Below are 22,135 nucleotides of genomic sequence, written 5' to 3' on the forward strand. Positions count from 1 at the left end.
CAAATAAAACTTCCCGAAAGTGCTTGTTTATCTTTGGTGACATGTAAATTGCAGTTACCTCTGAAAAAAAAAAAATAACACCTTATAAACTGCATTAAGATTGAATTATATAAAGTAACGGTTAAAATATACTAAAATTTAATCGATTTACTTTCCATTTTTTTTAATTTCATTGATGTATGAAAAAAAAGAAATAATCATTAAAATTATTTCTGAAATGTAAGGTGAAATGTAAAGTTGTAAAGATGTAGGCTTTCATAGCGATTTTTATTTCTCATACACTTAACAATTTCTCAACATGAGTGGCAAATTCAGAAATACGTTCTAATATTAAAATGTAACTTAAGGCTTTGCGTGTCACTGGAAAATATCCCTTAAATTTGTTATAATTTAGTGTACAAAATTCTTTTCCAGCGTTATGAAGTAAAGTTATAATTTTATAAACATGGAAGAGCGCTTAGTGCTTGAACCTTTATATCAAAAGTCTCATTTTCGACGGAAAAAAAATTATAGTAATTTGTATATACGAAATTTTACGTACAAAGTATTCGGAATGATTATTTGAAACACTATGTCGAATGATTTAGTGACAAAATTCTTACCCAGAGACTTAAGTTCATATATGTCACATATAATGACAAAAAGAGGAACCCTAATGGGTGATAACCTGAACAAAACTATCTACAGATAAATAAAATTGTAGTGCTTATAATGTTAAAATATAATTTTAATATTTGTGCTACTTATATCAAAAAAAGATTTTTGAAATTTTTATCTATCTGTTTGTTCCGGATAATGTCCCAAATGAATGGACCGATTTTTACGAGACTTTTAATGGAAAGTAGCTTATATGTATGGATGTAGTAACAACGGCTATTTTTTATAATTCACGCTGACGTTTACGTTATGAAAAACTGTTTATTTTATAGACTAGCTGTCGCCCGAGATACCGTTCACGTGGAAAAAAATAATAAGTAGCCTATGTGTTCTTCCATAGTATGTTCTACTTCTGTGCCAAATTTTATCAAGATCCGTTGAGCTGTTCCAGAGATATCTTCAAACAAACATCCATCCATCTAAACATTCGCATTTATAATATTAGTAAGATTCCCTAATGTGATATTAAAACGATTTAAACGGTATCGCGTTCGTCAAGATAAGCGTGATTAGAAATAACAATGACAATCTTTGTAGATAATTTGAAACGTACATTAATACACTTATTTTAATACAATAGCTTGGCTCTGAATTATTAAAATAATTATAAATCTCAGAGTGTAAAGTCGGGAGTGGTTTTTACACATTAATGTTGATATGAAAATGAATATAGCATTAATATTTTTCACGGTTTTGTCTTTCTCGTCTGCCGAAAATGAATTTTCATTAAATATTTTACACTATAATGACTTTCACGCGAGGTATGTATTTGTTTTACAGCAATTTTAATAACAAGTTACCTATAATGAAATTAATTAATTATGATTTGTTTGGTAAATAAAATGTTTCCTGATTATTAATTAATTTAATTATTGTGATAATGTTTAATAGTACCACCGCTGAAATATTTGTATATGGATTTATGGTCTTTAATGTATTTAAACATTTGTATTAGTAAATTCAAAATGATATAGATTTACATATATAGATAGTGATTTTTTCGAAATTTTGTTAACAAAGTTCTGCCCAAGATAGGTTTGCGACTCAAATATTTGTTGTTTCGTTTAGCATGAACCAATTCGTTCTTGTCCACAAATGATTTTTTTGTTTTTAGCGAGTAAATTGGTGTAGTATACACTATGACGTCTATTTGTAATTTTAGGTTCGTAGAGACTAATCCAGCAGGTGGCGTGTGTAATCCGTCAGTGGCACCGTGCATCGGCGGCTTTGCTCGCTTGGCGACCGCTGTGAGAGAGGCTTTGGCGCGTGAACCTAATTCACTGCTACTAAACGGCGGTGACAGCTTCCAGGGTACGATTTGGTATAACTTGCTGAGATGGAACGTCACCCAAGACTTTATGAATATGCTGCCACATGACGCTCATGTGAGTTATCGTATTGTGAAAAACATATGTTTAAGCAATTGGATTTTTGAAAAAATTGATGGCTTGTGTGAAAGGTGCCACGATTAAGATGAGAGTGAAACACTGAAATGATGGATGATAGATCACCAGGATACCTGATCCTGATGATGTATCAGTTCTTTGGAGTACCAAAACCAGCCAAAGTGGGATAAGGTTTGGAAGATGATGATAATTTCTTTTTCTCTGGCGAATTCTTGACATTATTTTTGGTTAAGTTGATGCTTGTTGATGTCAGAATTGTTTTTGATACACCAACTTTTACTGCATCGATTACAAATATTGTTTTTAAATCCTATAGGTTCTAGGAAATCATGAATTTGACAATGGTATCGATGGAGTTGTACCTTATTTGGAGCATTTGAAATCAAAAGTAGTAGCAGCCAATATAATAGATGACTTAGAGCCAACTATACAAGGTTTATATTACCCCAGTATTGTTGTTGAAAGAAATGGAAGAAGGATCGGAATTATAGGTGTAATTATTTCGTCAACTAATGTATGTATTTCAAGTAACATTGGCTTGTATTCTTAAATGATTTACGGTTGATTTTGATGTGCGGAATTAATTTTAGGAGCTAGCATCAACAGGGCGTTTGAAATTTACGGATGAAGTAGAAGCTGTTAAAATGGAAGCAGAAAAACTACATAAAAATGGAACTGATGTAATTATAGTGTTGTCTCACTGCGGAATTGAAATTGACAGGTAAAAGATAGACAAATAAGTAATAATGAGAAGAGTATATACAATTATTTGAAAATTCTATTGTACTGAAAATACTACTAGTAACTTGTATTAAAAAATTACTATGTGCTTAAAATTCTTATTATAGTACGATAAATTAACAGGGAAATAGCTCAAAATGGAGGCCCATACATAGACATCGTTGTAGGAGGACACAGTCACACTTTGCTGTACAACGGTGATCCACCAGAAAACTCCACATTTCAACCGCAAGGATCGTACCCCGTTGTAGTTCGACAGGGATTAAAACCAGTAAGAGCGCTTATTCATTGATGTAAACTCATTTTATTAAAATTCAAATAAAAAAAAAATAATTACCCGAATGACAAGAAAGTATTTTTTTTATTACCCGACTGTTATTAGTTATTCGCGTGCATGTAAGATTGTTTTTATGTTTGTGGGATTGTATGTATGTAAATTTGTTTGAGCCTAAACTGAACCGATTTTGACGAGTAAGATGTCATTCGATTTGTATTCAGTTCTGAAGTGTCACAATTATATGATCATCATTACAAAACACACAGTGGACATAAGGAAAATAAATTAGTGAAAAACGCTGTCGAATCTCTTCACTTGTAGTACTTTTAACGCTGCTATACCATTTTTTGATGTTGCAAGTATATTCTGAAGTAAGAAAGTATTGCATAATAAAACATTACAGTTTATTGAACTTTTCTTTTAATTTTGTCATTTTTAAATTCAGTCAATAGATAGCGCTACTACAACGTGTCGCTTGAACTCGATTGAAGTAGCGACGTCGATATTTTTTTAGGTATTGATTGTACAAGCAGCGGCCCATGCTCAGTATTTAGGAGAAATAAAACTACACTTTGATGATCAGGGGAATCTCGTTAATTGGGAAGGTCAACCTCGTTACCTTGGAAATGAAGTTATGCAAGGTAAAAAATTTAAAACCCTTTTGTTTATGGTATGAAAATTATTTAAAATTGATAATCCTGATGTGAATCGATATGTTTAGACATAGCAGCGCATAGTAACAAAGTTGGAAACTATTACTAAATTTTAACAATTGCATTTCTAGAATTCTACGCCATTTTGACACTGAACGGATTTTTTGGACAGTAACTGCAATATTTGGTATATTATTCAAAATTTTTACCATATTCTCGCAGCTCCTGATGTACTAGCGAAGATAAATCAGTACCTTCCTGAGATCACGGAGATGGCTACGCGGAAAATTGGATCTTCCTTAGTACATTTGTCATCGAGATGCGCTTGTTCCGAATGCAACTTGGGAAGCTTTATTTGCGATGCTTATATGGATGCAGTGAGTTTTGTAATTTATTTCTTGCACGAATAGTCCGTTTTTACCTCTTCTACACTTGTAAAAAATGGTTTGTTTTATTGACTTCTTTTAAAAAAGGAAATTAAAATTTGTTTTTTTTTTTTTAATTTGATAAGTAATGGTGACAATTTAACAGATGGTAGGAAGAGCAAAAGGCGACAAGTGGATCGATGCACATTTTTGCGTCGTAAACAGAGGAGACATAAGGGTGGATATGGAACCTGGAGGTCGGTAAAAAATAGACTATTCATTTTGTTTTCATTGCTTATGCTGATGCTTATTACTCAGTGATAAAGAAGTATTTAGCGTTACAATACTTTCATATAGATACAGTCGAACCTGGATTAGTGAGATTCCAAAGGAACGTGACATTTTCTCGCTTATAGAGGGTTTCTAACCTGATTTCTCGCTGAAGGTCGTCTGTCGGGAATAACAATGACTCTAGCTCACAGAGGTTTCTTACTTTTCTAGATTTTACATTTATAAAAAGAAAAATAGATAGTGTGTAAAGAAGTAAACATATAATTACTAAACTCCGATAAAAATCAATATAATCTTAGAGAAAACTGTTTATTGGTTGGTTTTCAGTGATAACATTCGAGACAGTTCTATTATCGACGCCATTCGAAAACAACATAGAGGTGTTCGAACTACGCGGAGACTATATTTTAGAGATGCTGGAATACTCAGTCGCTAACATACCTTTCCCGGGCGCGAGGATGTTACAAATATCTGGTAAGGACAAGTTATTTATACAATTTTCAATAATTTTTTCAATAAAATGTACGTTATTTTATTAGTACATTAATTTAATTGCAGTTAATTATTATGATAAATAATTATTAAATTTAATAGGAGCGTCGGTAGCTCAGGGGTTAAGCTCTTGACTTGTAATCTACAGGTCCTGGGTTCAATACCGCCATGTACCAATGTGTTTTCGACTTTCGATTTACATATGTACATTTATCCGACGTTCTTACGTTGAAGGAAAACATTCTGATGTAACCTGTAAATATCTGCGAAGAAATTCAATGATATATGTGAATGCCAGCGTGGTTGACTATGACTAGTCACCACAGGTGGGCACAGTTAATCGAAAAGTTAACTTCGTTAATCGTTAATTCGTTAATTAAAAAATTAACTTCGTTAATCGTTAAAGCGTTAAATTCTCGAAGATTTAACGCAAGTTAAAGTTAATCGTTAACAGTTAACCATACCAAAATTATACGTACTAATTTCACACTTATTGTGGCGATACTTGTTTAAAATAGTAATTTGACTATATATTATATAACACATTAGTATTAGAGACAAGTATGAATGCATTATAGTATATTTCATTACGAGTGCGGAAAGCCTGTCATTGCAAAGAGTTCCGACAAATAATGTCTACCCGAGCCGAGGCGCAGCCGAAGGTGAGGGTTGACAGTTGGAACAAGTTCTAATGACAGTTCCGCAAGTGCACTGAACAACTATTTTTAATACGGTTGCGAAAAAATTAAGCAATTTAATAGAATAATAAAAACACAATAAAGCCAACCGTAAAAGAATACAAACAGAGATTTTTTTTTTGTTTTCTTCACCCATTCTGGGTAGGCAAAGGGAACTATGCCCAAACGGCCAAGTCTTCAGTAGATTATTTTTATTGATATGAAATGAAAATGAAATTTAATGAGATGAAATAAAATGAAACCTAACCTAATTGAATAAAATCATTAAATCTGATATTGTAATAAATTAGGAGCTTCTTTTTAGCAATATTTGCATGAATCATTAAAACATCAATGAATTTTTTGTAAAAACTTCGTGGTTGGTTTTTAGCCGACTTCAAAAAGAAGGAGGTTATCAATTCGACTGTATTTTTTTTTTTTTTTTTTTTTATGTGTGTTACCGCGAAACTCGGCCCCTGGTGGTCCGATTTTGATAAAAATTATTTTAATCGAAAGGAAGTGCTTGCAGGTGGGTCCCATTTTTTTGTTTTTTTTTTAAATAACTAGAAGACTAGTAGATTTTGAATATACCTTCAAAATTTGTTGCGGAAATTAGGGACATTTTTGCTTTCAGCGCTTACGTAGGCTAAACTATAGGACCTACATAAAAATGATGTATGGCGAATTGTAGCTCTTTAAATGTGCTAAATAAAAGTCCGCGATAGCATATATCTATCTTTTATAGTTTTCTCACAATAACCATTTTTTTCTTTAGAAACATTAATTAAATTCATGCCCTATTTCCGACGCTATTATTCAAGTTCAGTATTAACCCTTATGTAAATAAATATGTTCATTATCAAGAGAATTTAATGTAGATTATATTTGCAATTGAAACTATATCATTCTGTCTAATAGTTTAGGAGATATCGTAAGAATAAAATTACGCGGAAACGAAAAATGCTACATCGCGTTACAATGAATAGCACAAATTTGCTTTCTGGGCTTACGTAGGTCAAACTATATGACCTACATTAAAATGATGTATCGAGTAATTATAGATCCTTAAATTTGCTAAATAAAAGTCTCAGGTGGCATATATCTATCATCTATGGATGTCTCACAAAAACCATGTTATTATGAACAAACTTCGATTAAATTGCACACGAAAAACAGCGTCGTAAGCTTACGGCGCTATTATATTATATTCGATATGAATCCTTATCCAAATAAATATGTTTGATGGCTAGAGTATTAAATGCAGATTACATTAGCCTTTAAACTATGTAATTCTGATCAATAGTTTCGAAGATATTAAATTATTAAAAACTACGCGCATTCGAAAAATGCTACTGCGGCGCGCGGCTGGACAAAATTAAAGGCACGCTACGATGTATTAGTTCGTTAATTTTCAATTTGTATACCGATTTTGATAATTATTTCATTGTTTAAAGGATAAGTGGTTATCTGGTGTATTCTAAATTAGTTTTTGAATTGAAGTACACACATATTAAATAGGAAAGTCCTTTTCTTTATTTGTCTTATTTATGTCCTTATACGTATTAAGGAAATTTGTAATTAAACTTCAAATTCACTAAAAATTGAGAAATAAAACAAACATTTTAAGAAAAAAAAATAGCCGACTTCAAAACAAAAAAACTATCTCAAACAAAATGCGCTCAAAAGTAACTTAAAAAAAACAATTTCAAACAAAATGCACTCAAAAGTAACGTAAAAAAATAATTTCAAACAAAATGCACTCAAAAGTAACGTAAAAAATCAATTTCAAACAAAATTCACTCAAAAGTAACATAAAAAAACAATTTCAAACAAAATGCATTCAAAAGTACCATAAAAAACAATCTCAAACAAAATACACTAAAAAGAAACAAAATAATGTCATGAAAACTTCTTTCTTTCTTTCCTCTCTTTCAAAAACCCTCTAAACTCTAAAGAAAGTTCTCTTCTTTCTTGTAACATGTCTATATTGTATAATTATTGTTATTTTGGAGTCGGTTTCGGCCTAAGTAGGGACATAAACGTAAGTATGTCTAATACATCTTAAATATAAAATGTCACCTATTTACTTCGGCCGACACCGACTGCGAAATAACAATAATTATACAATATAGACATGTTACAAGAAAGAAGAGAACTTTCTTTAGAGTTTAGAGGGTTTTTGAAAGAGAGGAAAGAAAGAAAGAAGTTTTCATGACATTATTTTGTTTCTTTTTAGTGTATTTTGTTTGAGATTGTTTTTTATGGTACTTTTGAATGCATTTTGTTTGAAATTGTTTTTTTATGTTACTTTTGAGTGAATTTTGTTTGAAATTGATTTTTTACGTTACTTTTGAGTGCATTTTGTTTGAAATTATTTTTTTACGTTACTTTTGAGTGCATTTTGTTTGAAATTGTTTTTTTTAAGTTACTTTTGAGCGCATTTTGTTTGAGATAGTTTTTTTGTTTTTTTATTTTTAATAGACGTTATTTTGACAGTTGGGAAAGAGAACGCACGAGTTTGGAAAAGCTAAAGAAAAAGCACGAGTAAAAAAATGTTTTAATATAGTTGCTCAAAAAGGGATTGGAGGGTATTGCAGGGACGAAGAACGTTCGGAATGTGGGCTATTACATACTCTTGCTTTTATATACTCGTAATGAAATATACTATTTCGAGCCTTCTTTATATTTTGTCCTGTTGGTCAAGACTTTCCCGGACGTTCTGATGCATCACACTTGCACGCTAACTTCACATATATCAATTATCAACTCGTTCGTTCACCATTCGAGTCGCCGACAGTCGCTCAACATAGTTGAACTTACCAGCGTGGTGTGGCACGTAATTTAAACAAAATGACAGCACGTCTCCAAGTTTCTAATTTAACGATTAACGGACTTTTTTTAACGGAAGTTGAGTTTAACGGAAGTTAACAAAAGCGTTAACACTTTTTGAAGTTAACTTAAAAGTTAATCCGTTAAGCAAAATGTTAACTTCGTTAATTAACGATTAACGGATTAACGAGTTAATGCCCAGCTCTGCTAGTCACCTCTAACTTGGGGAAGGCTCCGAGCCCCTCAGTGGGGACTTACAGTGAGCTGATGATGACCATGTTTAATTGTATGACTAAAATATATCTTGACTATTTTTATGAACTGATCTGAAAGGAACAAAATACCTTCAGTAAGCGATGCCTTCAATATATTAAGAAGAATGGTAAAAATTAACCACAATTTTGAAGCAGTCACTAAAGTTACTGAATTCGAAAGAATAATTTTATGATGACTTTAAATAGGTATGCGTCCAATCTTCAACGGATCCAATCCAGTCAATCAAAGAGTAAAAAGTGTATCTATTCGATGCATTGACTGTCCTGTCCCCCGATACGAGCCTCTAGAACTTAATAAATACTACAGAATGATCGCTCCAAGCTTTATTGCTAACGGCGGGGATGGATTCTACGTAAGTAATTTCATTAAAAAACAAGCCCTTTCTTTATGTAACGCGAGAGTGCGAGAAATGTTTAGTTTCACCCCAATATTTTACTATATAATTCAAAAGAAAAGAACTTTTGTTTCCACAAACTCCAGAACAGCTAAACGATAAAACTTTACAGAGAAATAGATTACAATCTGGAATAACGCGTAGGCTAACAACCAAGTGTTTTCATTTCCATCAACTTAAATGCATATTACGTAAGATTATTTTTGTATTAAAGTTATTTTATTTTTCATTTATTTAGATGATTGCGGAAAACAGAAGAAACGTAGAAGTAGTTGGAGTGGATTATGACTTATTAATTCGGTATATAGCAAAGCTAAGTCCTGTCTTCATTGATGTCGATGGCCGAATACAAATACAAGATCCTTGTTTGAACTAATAAATAGTAGTTTTATTTTCTCATACCATAGTTTTTTACTACCGAAAAATCTAAAAAAAAATGTGAAAACACGCTGTTAACCTTAAACCTACTAGTTAATAAATGATTATAGTGAGACAGGTTCATTTGAACCGATAATAGAGGCGCTGCTATCGCGGTTAGTTCTGTCACAAAATATGTTAACCCTACATAGGAAAAGAATATGAAGTAAAAGACAGCAACATTACGACAAGGATCTTGTGGCACTTTTGGCATTGGCTGGAGGGCGCTAGTGAGTGAGTAAGAATAGGAATAGTGAGTGAAAAATATTGTAGAGTATTTCTTGTATATTTGATAATCTAAAAATTATATATTCGTCATTTCAATTTTTTTATGTGTGGGAAATTCCCTTAATAGAATAAATTTGTACTTTGTCCTCCAATTAATTTTGTTTTATGATAGGTGTTTCTATAATGACTAGGCCGTATTGTTGGCTTTATTGTCCATTAAATTAAGGACCCTTTCTAAAATGCTTACAACTTATTATAAGAACCTGTCATTACATGGCTCATAATTTTCAAGGATTAAAGTGGTACTTGTATGCGTAATAATAAATTTCCATTTCTAGACATAAGAAACATTTTAATGGGTTTTGTAAACTATATAAAGCTTTTAAGATAACAAAAAGAGGACAACTATAATATTTCTAAATGAAATGTAAGTTACATTTTAATTATGTCACGAATTTGAATTATACTTAATTTATAAATATTGTTTTTAACTAAATTTTTTCGTTAAAATGTAATTAAATAAATAACAAGAATTATAGAAATGTTGTTAATTCTGTATCAATAATAGAAAGAGGAAAGATTTGATTGCTTGTTTGCATTGAATAGGCTCCGAAACTACCGAACCGATTTGAAAATTTCTTTCACTGTTGAAAAGCTACACTATTCCCGGGTGATATACAGAGTCTATATTTATTCGGGCCTTCAAGAGTAGAGTGAATAGGCATCTACAAAGCTAGCGCGTACCATCTTTAGACGACATCTTCACCTCATCGGGTGAGATCGTGGTCAAGCGCTAACTTTTTCAATATAAAAAAAATATATATATATATTACTTCATTTTTTGGTAATTCCACGCGGACTAATTCATGGGATAATGTTTGATAAAATCTAACACTTTGGACTTAGTTCAGTTATACAAAATGCAATGCTAATTACTATCATTCAGAAACTAAAAATTGAAGCCTAAAACAATGAAATATTAACTGTAGGTTTCTGAAACTAAAGTCTCCGTTGGAAACATATTGTTATCTCTGTTTTGTTAATGACCGGTATAACAAAATGTTTTATATAGAAATTTTCTCAGAAACCCACTGTAATTGTGTAGCGATTTATCTCTATTTAAATCTATTAATTCACCTAGTGCTATGGATAAAGGTAAAATTCATGCAAATCCTGCATTTGAACGTTTGTTACTCTATATAGGATTAAACTTTCGAAACTGGATAACAGCTAGAGTAGAATTTATCTTTGTAACAATACTATAAATTGTGTTTTAATGCGTCTATGTATAGAGTTTTTTACTTTTATATACTTTCTATTAGTAAATTACAACTAAATATATTAATTTTCTTCGTACATATTACACGCAAACATACCTGGGTTTGGGAAACATTTTCCTGCCGTCCATAACCGATTCGTTTACCTCATAAATGTGGATGCGGACATCTATCCCATATATGAAACGTGACGGGCAATAAAGGGATATTTGGTCAATCACCAAGCCTTCGTTTACTATCAAAAATAACTTAGGTATATATCAAACTGTTTTAAAATTCTAAAGATATAAATAATCATTCTTTTCTATTGAGGTTATTACAAATAAAAGGAGTTGTTACGTTGAATCGTGACTTGAATTTAAATATTTCCTCAGGAAAGTAATTGAATTTTTCATTTATTTGAACAACGAAAGGAAATGACGTGGATTTCTGAAGATTATATCTGTCTTTTTATATAAGTAATTATTTTTAAAACTGTCATGGTTATGAGATAGAATACGAAATAATTAACAAGAGCACGGCTAAGAAGCGATTTCTTGAATGTCGTTGCATTTGACAGCGTCTTGTTTTAAGTACTTTGATACCCGCAGGTTCGTTACAAAGGATCTTTTGTAATAGTTCGATGTCGTTGTTTGAGAAAAAATAATTCAACATCATGATACAATCTTACTAATAATATAAATGTATCTTGGTATTGGCTCAACGGATCTTGTTATATTTGGCACACATGTACAACATAGTGTGGAAGAACAAATACGTTACTTATAGAGTTTTTTAACACACGCCGAAGTCGCGAGCGATAGCTAGTCTTATGTATATAAAAGAAAGTCGTCTATTTATACCTCAATAACGATTGAAAGGCCTCGGCTGAAAGTTGGTTTGGGCATATGACTTAGAACAGATATTGAACTTAAAGCATTCCTAGTTCTCACTTTGTCTTCTTCTATTGACCTAAGTCAGAATTAATAATAATCTTAAAAGTAGGTAATTTGGCAATGGGGGGTCTGAGGTAACAGTTCATTTTGGAAAAGGGGTCACTTGTCCCAAATAGGTTGGGGATCCCAGGCTTACAACGTACATATTCGTAGGTACTCTTCCTACTAGAACGACCTCTACCAATACTGGCATTTATTTTCACAAGCATAAATTTCTCTTGCCAGTATTTCATTTATCCTCTCAAAATGCTGGAAATTACTATTGCAAAATGAACAGTTTATGTTTTTCAAAAGAAGAAGTAAACAAAATTTTCTAAAATGTTCAATTCAATAATGAACTGCTTTTGTGACTTCACAACTCTATTGGAAGATTGCCAGGAAAGTCCAGCTTGGGCAATCACGTTTTCAAATATCAAACATTCCATATTCGAGGATAATTTCATTTTTAAGAAAATGTTTTTAAAATTTTCTGCATATAACATTCTATATTAGTAATATATTGGATATTATATAAGCTATCATATTTTATTGTCCTACGTACGAATTACAGACATCAATAGTTATTCTTTTTTATAAATATCAAGTGAAAAGAGCTTAAAATTTGTTTTATTTAAAATAGCTTTTGCCCGCGACTCCGTCCGCGCGGAATAAAAAAATAGAAAAAGGGGTAAAAATTATCCTATTCAATTTCTTGGTTCTAAGCTACCTGCCCACCAATTTTCAGTCAAATCGATTCAGCCGTTCTTGAGTTATAAATAGTGTAACTAACGCAACTTTCTTTTATATATATATAGATATGAATATTTAGTTTATAATTAATATTATTGATTTTTTAATTTATTTAAAAATTAATATTGAATTTGAGTTTATTCCACCCAGGTAAGGATCGCCTGCCCGTAAAAATATACCAAAGTAATATGTAGTAATAAGGTTTAAAAAACCTTTCGCTCCAAGCCCAAGTGAGTGATAGAGATAAGGCCAGCGAGATGATGGATGATTATTTTTTTCTTAGTACAAAATATTATCACAGACTCGTTTTTTAGTTTTATAAATTGAACTAACCATTTTGAAGTAGTCATTACCTAGCGCACTGAACTATTCGAAAACTTTTACTAACTATAAGGTAAGTTGTAAAGTTCGTAAATTTCCTTGAACATGCTTTAATTTCTTATTTTATCTGTGACTCAAAGAAGTATATGTTCCTCCTTACCAAATAATAATGTCAGTAGAATATTATATTGTGAGACAAATTATACTATTATAATGAAAATTATCTACTTATTTTGGGAAAATAATACGTCTTTTCAATTATGCTTTCAAGTAATATCTAATTATTGGTTTATACCAAAGTAGTATATATTTTAATGACAGTTCTTTTAAGTATTATTTAAAGATAGAAAATAAAGAATAAAATAATAACTTTCTGTAGTTTTACATTGATTTAAGTAGTCTCTTTATTATGTAGTGTACGTTTCTAAGGTTGTGGCTGCGGAGGGCGGACGTAAGCACATTACTGTCATGTCCGGTGGAAACGTGACCTGTTTCCTAATCTACCTTAAATCCGAGTTGTATTATAATGCGATATAGCAGTAAGAAAGTTGAACCACTATTGCCTTGTTTAAGTCCACTGAGAGACTATATTTGATTATCTACTTTCATCTTAAAGTGCTTCTCAATTTATCAAAGCTTTCTCTGTTTTTTTTTATATTAATTATTATTTGAAATTTAATAATTTTCATTTAACCATTCCAATTAAGCACTAGATTTTTTCGCTGACGTAGTTCATAGCAATCGACGAATCGCGGGACTAGAACCTAAGACGACTTTGTCGGTACCCTTAATCATTAAGTTTATTTTTCTAGCCTTATGGAATGGTAAGGTGGTACTCGCAATTTCAGAAAACTTTGTATAATTGCTCTTCGTGTAGCGTGGCTTATCTGTTTTGTATGTCACACCTACGCCGTATGTAAAATAGGATCGCGACAAATAAATAATGTGATACCTCGACCGAAATCAATTTTAAACACAAGGCCACTGCAACGACGATAAATTGTGAGGAAATTACATGCCGAGTTTGGAAGAGAGCCAATGCAATCTGCCATATTTCTAATGCTCAAGTTGTTGGATAATAGACATTGCGGTATTGCTAGTTATCCTCCTAATAACGTTTGAGTTTTTGATCCCAGCCAATTGCATAGCTTATAAAAACACTTTCTCAACAACTTTTCATATTTATTTTATACGATGTATGATTATAAGGTATTTAATAAACCTTAATATATAAACCTTTTCTTTAAAATATTTGTTTAATATTTAATTTAAATCAGCTTATTTTTTACCTTAGCCTTTCGAAATTCAAAATCCCCTTAAGTCTAATAATTTTACTAATTTAATTTAACTAATTAAATATCACTCTTCTTAGTCCTTTGTTTTTATTTGTCACGGTACCGAAAAATTTTGAAAAGATTTATCAAAAAACAATTGAAAACATAAAAATTTCTAAAATTGCTAACATTTTGAACATGTTCATAGAGTTGAAAAATATTTCAACTCTATGAACATTACGTGCGTCAATTTGATCTATTATAACTAAGGTCAATTATACTAAGATCTATTATGAGTCAAATATAACGTCAAGTCATTTGAATTTTACGAACTAAAATTCGTACCTAAAATATGTCAATAGAGCAGATTAAACGCTCTACTGTTCAAAATCAATAGCTTCAATAATTAAGCGTGAAGCTGGCAGTCGACAGCTTGACGTAGGTCAAGCGACGATTAGCCTTGATTTAGAGTTATTCCAATCAAAGTCATGACAGAGATCGTTTATACCATTAGTATTAGTGATTAAAATTAATTGATATCTCTCTGAGAGTCAATTTAGTTATAGTCATTAAACTTTTACAATAGTACCTAATACGTTGGAAGAGTTTAGTTAAGATTACATTACGTATTAAGTTTATTTATTTATCTGTGATTGACGAGTAGGTCGCTGAATTTCACATAAAAATCGTGTTTTGAGAAAAAGACGTAAAAATATTATCAAGAGTAGTGCAGGCTTTTTCACAATAAAAGAGATAATTTTTAAATACTTACTACAAAATCATATTAAATTAAATGTGAAAAAATTAGAGGATATAAATATTTATGTTTTTCAATACATAAATTCGAATGCAAATTAGTTTAACAGAATAAAATACAAAATGCATATCAGGTATAAAGAAATATTGCGCGCATGTTAACGCATACAGCTCGCGTTATGAGCACATTGGTATTGCCAGAGGGAAATTTAATTGACCAATACGTCATCTGAATCACGTCTATTGCGTTTAAGTGTTAAGCTCAAATGTAACTGGCAATTAATCTTATGCTAGAAGCCATACTTAATTCTTTTCTGTGGTAAAATAACAAATATATGATCAATTAATTCATTTACAATTTTTTATAACGGTGTACGTTTCTTTCGGTCGTAATGAATTCGTTCCCTTCTTACGCATATCTTTTACACAGTCCATTCATATCATTTTCAGTCTTCATTCAACTTTGCAGCCATCTACACATTGTTACATTAGTATCTTGAACGAAATGTGATCTACAATCCCAAAAAAAAAAAAAACAAACTCAAAACATCTGTAAAAGTAAACGTCGTTCGTGATGGAAGATTAAACGCAGTATACTATTAAAATCAGGAAGATAAAATCGTATCGAGTTTACGACAAAAATAAGGTCGTAAAGTAGTGATAACGTTTTTAAAGCCCCTATATAGCAATGCATTCATAAAGTAAATATCGTTTTGTTTTCCTCTTTGGGAAATTAAAAAAAAATCATCATCTCCCTGCCCTTTTCCCAATGAAGTGGGGTCATTTTTTTATAAAAAAAATGTACAAAAAACATATGTTTATTGTAATATATTGTGTTAAATGTAGGTAGGTTAGTATAACCTACCGTCTGTATGATTTAAAATAAATCAGTCCCAAACCAACCGCCGTTTAATTAATACCGATACACTACAACTGGCGACGAGGATGTTTTCAATTGCGTAAAAAGTATGGTGGACGCGTGGAAAGGTGAAGATAGTGGGCGAACAAGTGGACGCGTATGTTTATTACTCGCGAAAATAATTTTGCACAGCGTAATGTTAGTTTGCGGAACCTAAGTGCGTGCGATCATAATATGTCGGCGGAGAAGGCGGTGGCGTTGGTGTTCGCGGTAGAGGAAGACAGTCCGGAGAGGGCAGCGGCCAGGGAGCGACGCCGGCGCAGGTTGGGACTCAAGCAGGCAGGGCCGGTCGGCTGCAGTGGGCGAGGTGCCTGCGCAATGGCAGCAGCGGGCGGCGGCGCTTGCCTGTGCGGCGGAAAAGTGTGGCCGCAAGCTACGGTATGGTGTGGGAAGTACATTCGTGCGCGAGGCACGTGTGTCCGGAAGATGGGCAGGGCCAGGGCCGGTCGGCTGCAGTTGGCGAGGGGCCTGTGCAGTAGCAGCGGCGGGCGGCGGCGCCTGCGTGTGCGGCGGAGAAGTGTGGCCGCAGTCTACGTTTGTGGTGATGGAAGCACACGGGTGTTTGGGGCATGTGTGTCCGGAGGAAAGGCAGCGCCAGGGTTGGTTGCAGTGGGCAAGGGGCCCGCGCAGAGGCGGCGGCAGAGGTACCGGTGGAAGCTGCGGGGAAGAGTGTTTCGCAGGCTTCGTGTATTAAGTGCGTGCGTTAAGTGTTAAACGAAGCTAGTTATGTTAATGACTGTAAGACTGTATTAAGTATTTTGTATCGTAATGTTTTTGTAGTTTTTATTTTATTGAAATCGGTAAAGGGTAACCGATGTGTTTCAGTTTTTTTTTTTTGTATAAATTTGGTATAAAACAATTCGAAGTTGGTGTAAATTGTGACAAAGATTTTTAATATTTCAACGTCCATTTTGTAATTTTTCAAATCATGACAAAGCATAATGCAATTAAATGCAGCGCGAGGGCGAGTGAGACAGCTACACCGCTGTTGCCGCTAGTGGGAGCGGGACAGGCGCGTCGCTGTTTTGCTAGGATGACGTGTCTAGTAACGTATCTTACAAAATGTAATAAAATGGAATTGTATTGTGCAAAGTAAAATTATTATTCAGTGTTGTTTAATTGTACTATAATCGAAGATGAGTTTTATTGAATTTAATTTTGAACGAAAATATCGCACATTAATTTTAGTATAAAGTTCGAATGTTTCAGTTAGTATGTGAATTACGCCAATGTTAATTTCAAGTCACAAGCGGATAACTTGATTAGTTTGTATTGTAACAAGTAGTGAATGTTAACTGTGTAATGTAGGATGGTTTCCTTACATTAGTTTTTTTTTATTTGTTAAGCCATTTAGGGATAATGGTAATGGTTGTTGTGTTGCGGAGAAGATTCGCGTCCGCTCATTAGTTGGGCGTTGTCGTCATCGTTCGTCGCGAGCGTGGTGGTGGGCGGAGCGGACAGCAGGACATGCGGGGCTGCGGCGGCGTGAGCGCAGGCAGTTGTGGCACGCGGGTTGTCATCGGTATCGCGATATTGCAGTAGCCGTATTGTTGCACGTGGAAGCGTGCGTGGTGTCACTGCCGAAGAGGAGGTAGGACACGGTGCTACTGCCGAGGAGTAGGCGGAGCACATTGGCCGGGCGCACTGACTGGTCACTTGTACTGTTAAGGTGCGGGCAAGTAGCTGGTGGTCTGGGCGTACTGGCGTAGCCGTATTGGTGCACGTGGAAGCGTGCGTGGTGTCACTGCCGAAGAGGAGGTAGGACACAGTGCTACTGCCGAGGAGTAGGCGGAGCACATTGGCCGGGCGCACTGACTGGTCACTTGTACTGTTAAGGTGCGGGCAAGTAGCTGGTGGTCTGGGCGTACTGGCGTAGCCGTATTGGTGCACGTGGAAGCGTGCGTGGTGTCACTGCCGAAGAGGAGGTAGGACACAGTGCTACTGCCGAGGAGTAGGCGGAGCACATTGGCCGGGCGCACTGACTGGTCACTTGTACTGTTAAGGTGCGGGCAAGTAGCTGGTGGTCTGGGCGTACTGGCGTAGCCGTATTGGTGCACGTGGAAGCGTGCGTGGTGTCACTGCCGAAGAGGAGGTAGGACACAGTGCTACTGCCGAGGAGTAGGCGGAGCACATTGGCCGGGCGCACTGACTGGTCACTTGTACTGTTAAGGTGCGGACAAGTGGCTGGTGGTCTGGGCGTTCTGGCGTGGTTGTTTTGTTACGTGTGGAGTGTGCGTGATGGCACTGCCGAGGAGAAGGTAGGATACGGTGTGACTGTCGAGGACAAGGCACACAACTGTGCCCACATTGTCACTGGTACCGTCGTAGGGTGGACGAGTTTCTGGAGGCCCTTCTGTGTTGTAGGGAGGACAGGTTACTAGGGGTCCGACGCATCGGTGTGATTACATGTTGTGTAATGGGAAGGACAGGTGCCTGGAAGTCCGGGCACACTGGGATGGTCGTTTGTGTCGTTAGAGGGCACACATGTGATTGAGGGTTCAGGCGCACTGGTGCGGTCGCTTGTAGTGTTGACAAGGTAGGACTCATTGTCACAAGGCTTGTTGCTAGGTAAAATTTTGTATTTTTGTACTTGATGACAGTTTAATTAATTTAAGTTGATAATTTGAGGTAACGTAATAGTTTTTGGTTGAGGGATTTACCGGGAGTTTTATAGTGAAGTTAGGAAAATTTATCAGAATGTCAATTTTTATTATTTAACTGTAACATTGTGATCGTGGTGCATAGTAGTGACTGGGTCGAGTACTACTGTGTGAATTAATTTAATTTGTAATTGATAAGGGATATGGAGTTCGGTTAAAAAATAATATTAATGTGTAACCGCCATTTATTAGTTACAGTGTAAAAAAAATGTTTCATTTGTTTAGTGTTCTGGAGTTAATGTTGAGTGTATTTAAATCTGAAGTTACTGTATGTTTTAGAATTACAAAAAAAAAATTGTAAATTCATTGCATTTGAAAAAGTTAGAAGTTTTTGGTACGAAAACATGTTTAAATTATATTTAAAAAAAAAGTGTTAAAATGTTTCGGTTTGTTTGTTAATAAGTTGACCCCATAATTTGTTGTTCATTCAAGGATAATGTTATTTTGTTAATGATGATTGTGATTGAAGTTAGATTTCTTTAAACTGCAATGGCTTAGTTTTTTTAATATGGGTTCATTGTTCATCTGCATTGTTTTGGTCGAAAATGTAAAACATGTATGTGTATGTCAACATCTGTCATGTATGCTATGTGTTGTTGAAAACGAAATTTGTTGTAAAGTAGGTACTGTAATGTGTATTGTATATTTTTTTTTTAAAGAAGGGAAGTGTTGGTTTTGAAAACTGTGTATTTGTTGTAATTCTTTTAAGGGAGAGATTGTAATATATTGTGTTAAATGTAGGTAGGTTAGTATAACCTACCGTCTGTATGATTTAAAATAAATCAGTCCCAAACCAACCGCCGTTTAATTAATACCGATACACTACATTTATAAATTAACATGTTGTGCCCTTAAAATAGTACGAGTATAAGAATATAAGTGTGCCTTAATTTAAACTTTTATTTATGATTGCATATGTATAACATTTTAATTAAAAATTATATTTAAAAAAATATATTATATGAACATGTTATAAAATAATTGAACTTATACAAAAAGCTATAAATTTTACTGTGCATTAAGCCACTCCCAACATTTCAATCAGAATCTCTGCCATAAATTTTAAGGATTGACAACTTGAGTGATGGGTATGAGTTCACGCCTGTCGTCTTTGCTGGCAAACTGCCAGCCGACGTGAAAATCAAGATATTCAGGAAGCAGAAAATGTATAAAATTATTTCCCATATTAGGTTTTATCCATGAATCTTTTGTATTCAAATTTAATTTTTAATTTTTAAATCAAAAATAAATTATTATTACCCTTTTAACAAGACAGAGACCCCTTCTACTTTGGAGTTACCAAAATTCTATACATTGTTCTAGATATAATGAAAAAAAAAAAACTTTACAATTTAATATTAATTCTGAAAAATATCAATAGTGTTAAGCTGGCAAAATTCGTGCGAAGTATGTACATTATCATAAAGTGAACGTTCATGCAAATATTGAGTCGCTCTGTACCAGACATCCATTAGCATAAGACGAAAGGGGCAACGTATGTAGAATAGTCCAATTGAATGTCTATGAATCTTAACCTATAGCGTCTAGTAATCTAGAACAAATGTAGTAAAAAACAATGTGGTGATACATATTTATGATAAAACATAAAACCACATTCACGTCAATAATATCAATCAGCGGCGGTCAAAGGGTTAAAGCACGTGTTTAACTAAACAGTAATAGTTTTGTAGTAATAAATTAAATCTTTCTAAAATAAATCCATAGACAATAACATTGACATTGTCAGCCAATGAAATTGTAAAGTTAAGTGTAAATATAATTTCACATTTGCATTGAATTCGACTCTTAATGTTGAGATTGTTGACCGTTTGAACATTAAGAGCTATTTATATATAGTTACTTAAAGATATGCTAACTGCCCTTAGTGTTAATGATCGAGCACTATTAGTCGTCAGATTTACGCTAACGATATCTTTCCGACTAATTACTTATGCCAGTGTCTTGGCGCTCGTGATAACGACATGACATTTAATATTAACGTGTCTGTATTGTACAAAGGATTTTAATAGCTTGCAATAAGTTTTCATTGCTCGAAAACGTTTTAATTACATTGAATTTATAATTTTGATTATTTGTTAGTAATTTTCTATGTACTTTTTAGCTTTTTATCTCACATGCTGAAATGAAAAATGTGTAACAAGTTGTTGTAAAATGTGGAAATATTAGGAGTTATTAAATAAAGAATAATTAATCTAATATTAGGTCCTTACATATGAAATTGGCGTTTTGTATGGGAGGAACAAAAAGTCGAATATTTTTTAATATAATATATTTAATTAATCAAAGTATGAACCATTATTTTCTATGCACTTTTGCCATCTCATAGGTAGTTCATTGATCCCTTTACTAAAAAAACCAGTCGGACGGGAATCAATAAAATCTTTGAAGGCGATTTGGACTGCCCCATCGGAGTTGAATTTTTTCCCTTGCAAGAAGTTATCCAAATTTCGAAAAAAATTGTAATCTGTTGGAGCAAGGTCCGGGGAGTACGGAGGATGTCTTAGACTTTCCATTTGAAGCTCTTCTAATTTAGTAGCCGCCTGTTGCGCAGTGTGTGGTCTAGCGTTGTCGTGAAGCAGCAGTGGCGTGGAGCGATTGACCAGCCTAGGTTGTTTAGCCGCTAGCTTTTCCATCATGGTTTGCAATTGCTGACAATAGACATCAGCCGTAATAGTCTGACCAGATTTGAGAAAACTGTAATGAACAATACCGGCACTAGTCCACCAAACGCTTACAAGTAACTTTTTTGGGGTTAATTTTCGCTTGGGGCAGGATTTGGCTGGCTGGCCAGGATCCAACCATTGCGCTGAGCGCTTCCGATTATCGTAAAGAACCCATTTTTCATCACAGGTAATGATTCGGTTTAAAATACCTTCATTATTGTGCCGGTTTAGTAATGTAACGCAACAGTCGACGCGCGTTTGCCGGTTTGTTTCAGTCAATTCGTGAGGTACCCACCTTTCAAGCTTTTTAATCTTCCCAATTTGCTTCAAGTGAATTAAAACAGTTTTATCACTAACATCGCAGCCTGTAGCTAACTCGGACGTGGTTTGCGATGGATCCGCTTCCACAATAGCCTTCAACTCTTTATTATCAACTTGAGTCTCAGGCCGTCCACGGAGCTTGTTCTGCAGATCGAAATTTCCAGAACGAAAACGTTGGAACCAAAAACGAACTGTGTTTTCTTTTGCAACACGACCGCCATACACATCATTCACCCTTCGAGTCGTTTCCGCAGCACTAGTGCCACGGCGGAACTCGTACTCGTAAATAATGCGATATTTTAAGTTTTCCATTTTGTACAATGAGTGACGCAAACAGAAAAAAACAGAAGAAAAAAAACAAAGAATGACGGTCATCGAACCACAAATACATGAGTCTATAGCTGTACAAATTTGAATTTGGAATTCCTTACCAAAGAGGAGAAATTCGTGATTAAAGTGGCCAGTACGAAAAACGCCAATTTCATATGTAAGGACCTAATATATAAAATTCTCGTGTCACAGTTTTCGTTCCCGTACTACACCGAAACGGCTTGAC

General features: G+C 34.0%; 1 protein-coding gene across 1 annotated transcript; it reads left to right on the forward strand.

Moving 5' to 3' along the window:
• Positions 1-1,230: 1,230 nt before the first annotated feature.
• Positions 1,231-9,434, forward strand: LOC106713185 (apyrase). Its single transcript, XM_014505902.2, has 11 exons — positions 1,231-1,418; positions 1,820-2,042; positions 2,380-2,577; positions 2,654-2,784; positions 2,928-3,075; positions 3,596-3,722; positions 3,957-4,111; positions 4,266-4,356; positions 4,718-4,864; positions 8,850-9,016; positions 9,297-9,434. The coding sequence occupies exons 1-11, from the start codon at positions 1,315-1,317 to the stop codon at positions 9,432-9,434; spliced, it is 1,629 nt and encodes a 542-aa protein (XP_014361388.2). The 5' UTR covers positions 1,231-1,314.
• Positions 9,435-22,135: the final 12,701 nt, after the last annotated feature.

Source organism: Papilio machaon, chromosome 18 (genome assembly GCF_912999745.1).
Source record: "Papilio machaon chromosome 18, ilPapMach1.1, whole genome shotgun sequence".
NCBI classification, from domain to species: domain Eukaryota; kingdom Metazoa; phylum Arthropoda; class Insecta; order Lepidoptera; family Papilionidae; genus Papilio; species Papilio machaon.

What these genes read in the sequence shown, in the direction of transcription:
- LOC106713185 (XM_014505902.2), top strand. Translation starts at nt 1,315, where the DNA reads ATGAAAATGAATATAGCATTAATATTTTTCACGGTTTTGTCTTTCTCG. An exon ending in TGCTGCCACATGACGCTCAT is followed by an intron (nt 2,043 to 2,379) that starts GTGAGTTATCGT and finishes TAAATCCTATAG; the next exon opens with GTTCTAGGAAATCATGAATT. An exon ending in ACGGCGGGGATGGATTCTAC is followed by an intron (nt 9,017 to 9,296) that starts GTAAGTAATTTC and finishes TCATTTATTTAG; the next exon opens with ATGATTGCGGAAAACAGAAG.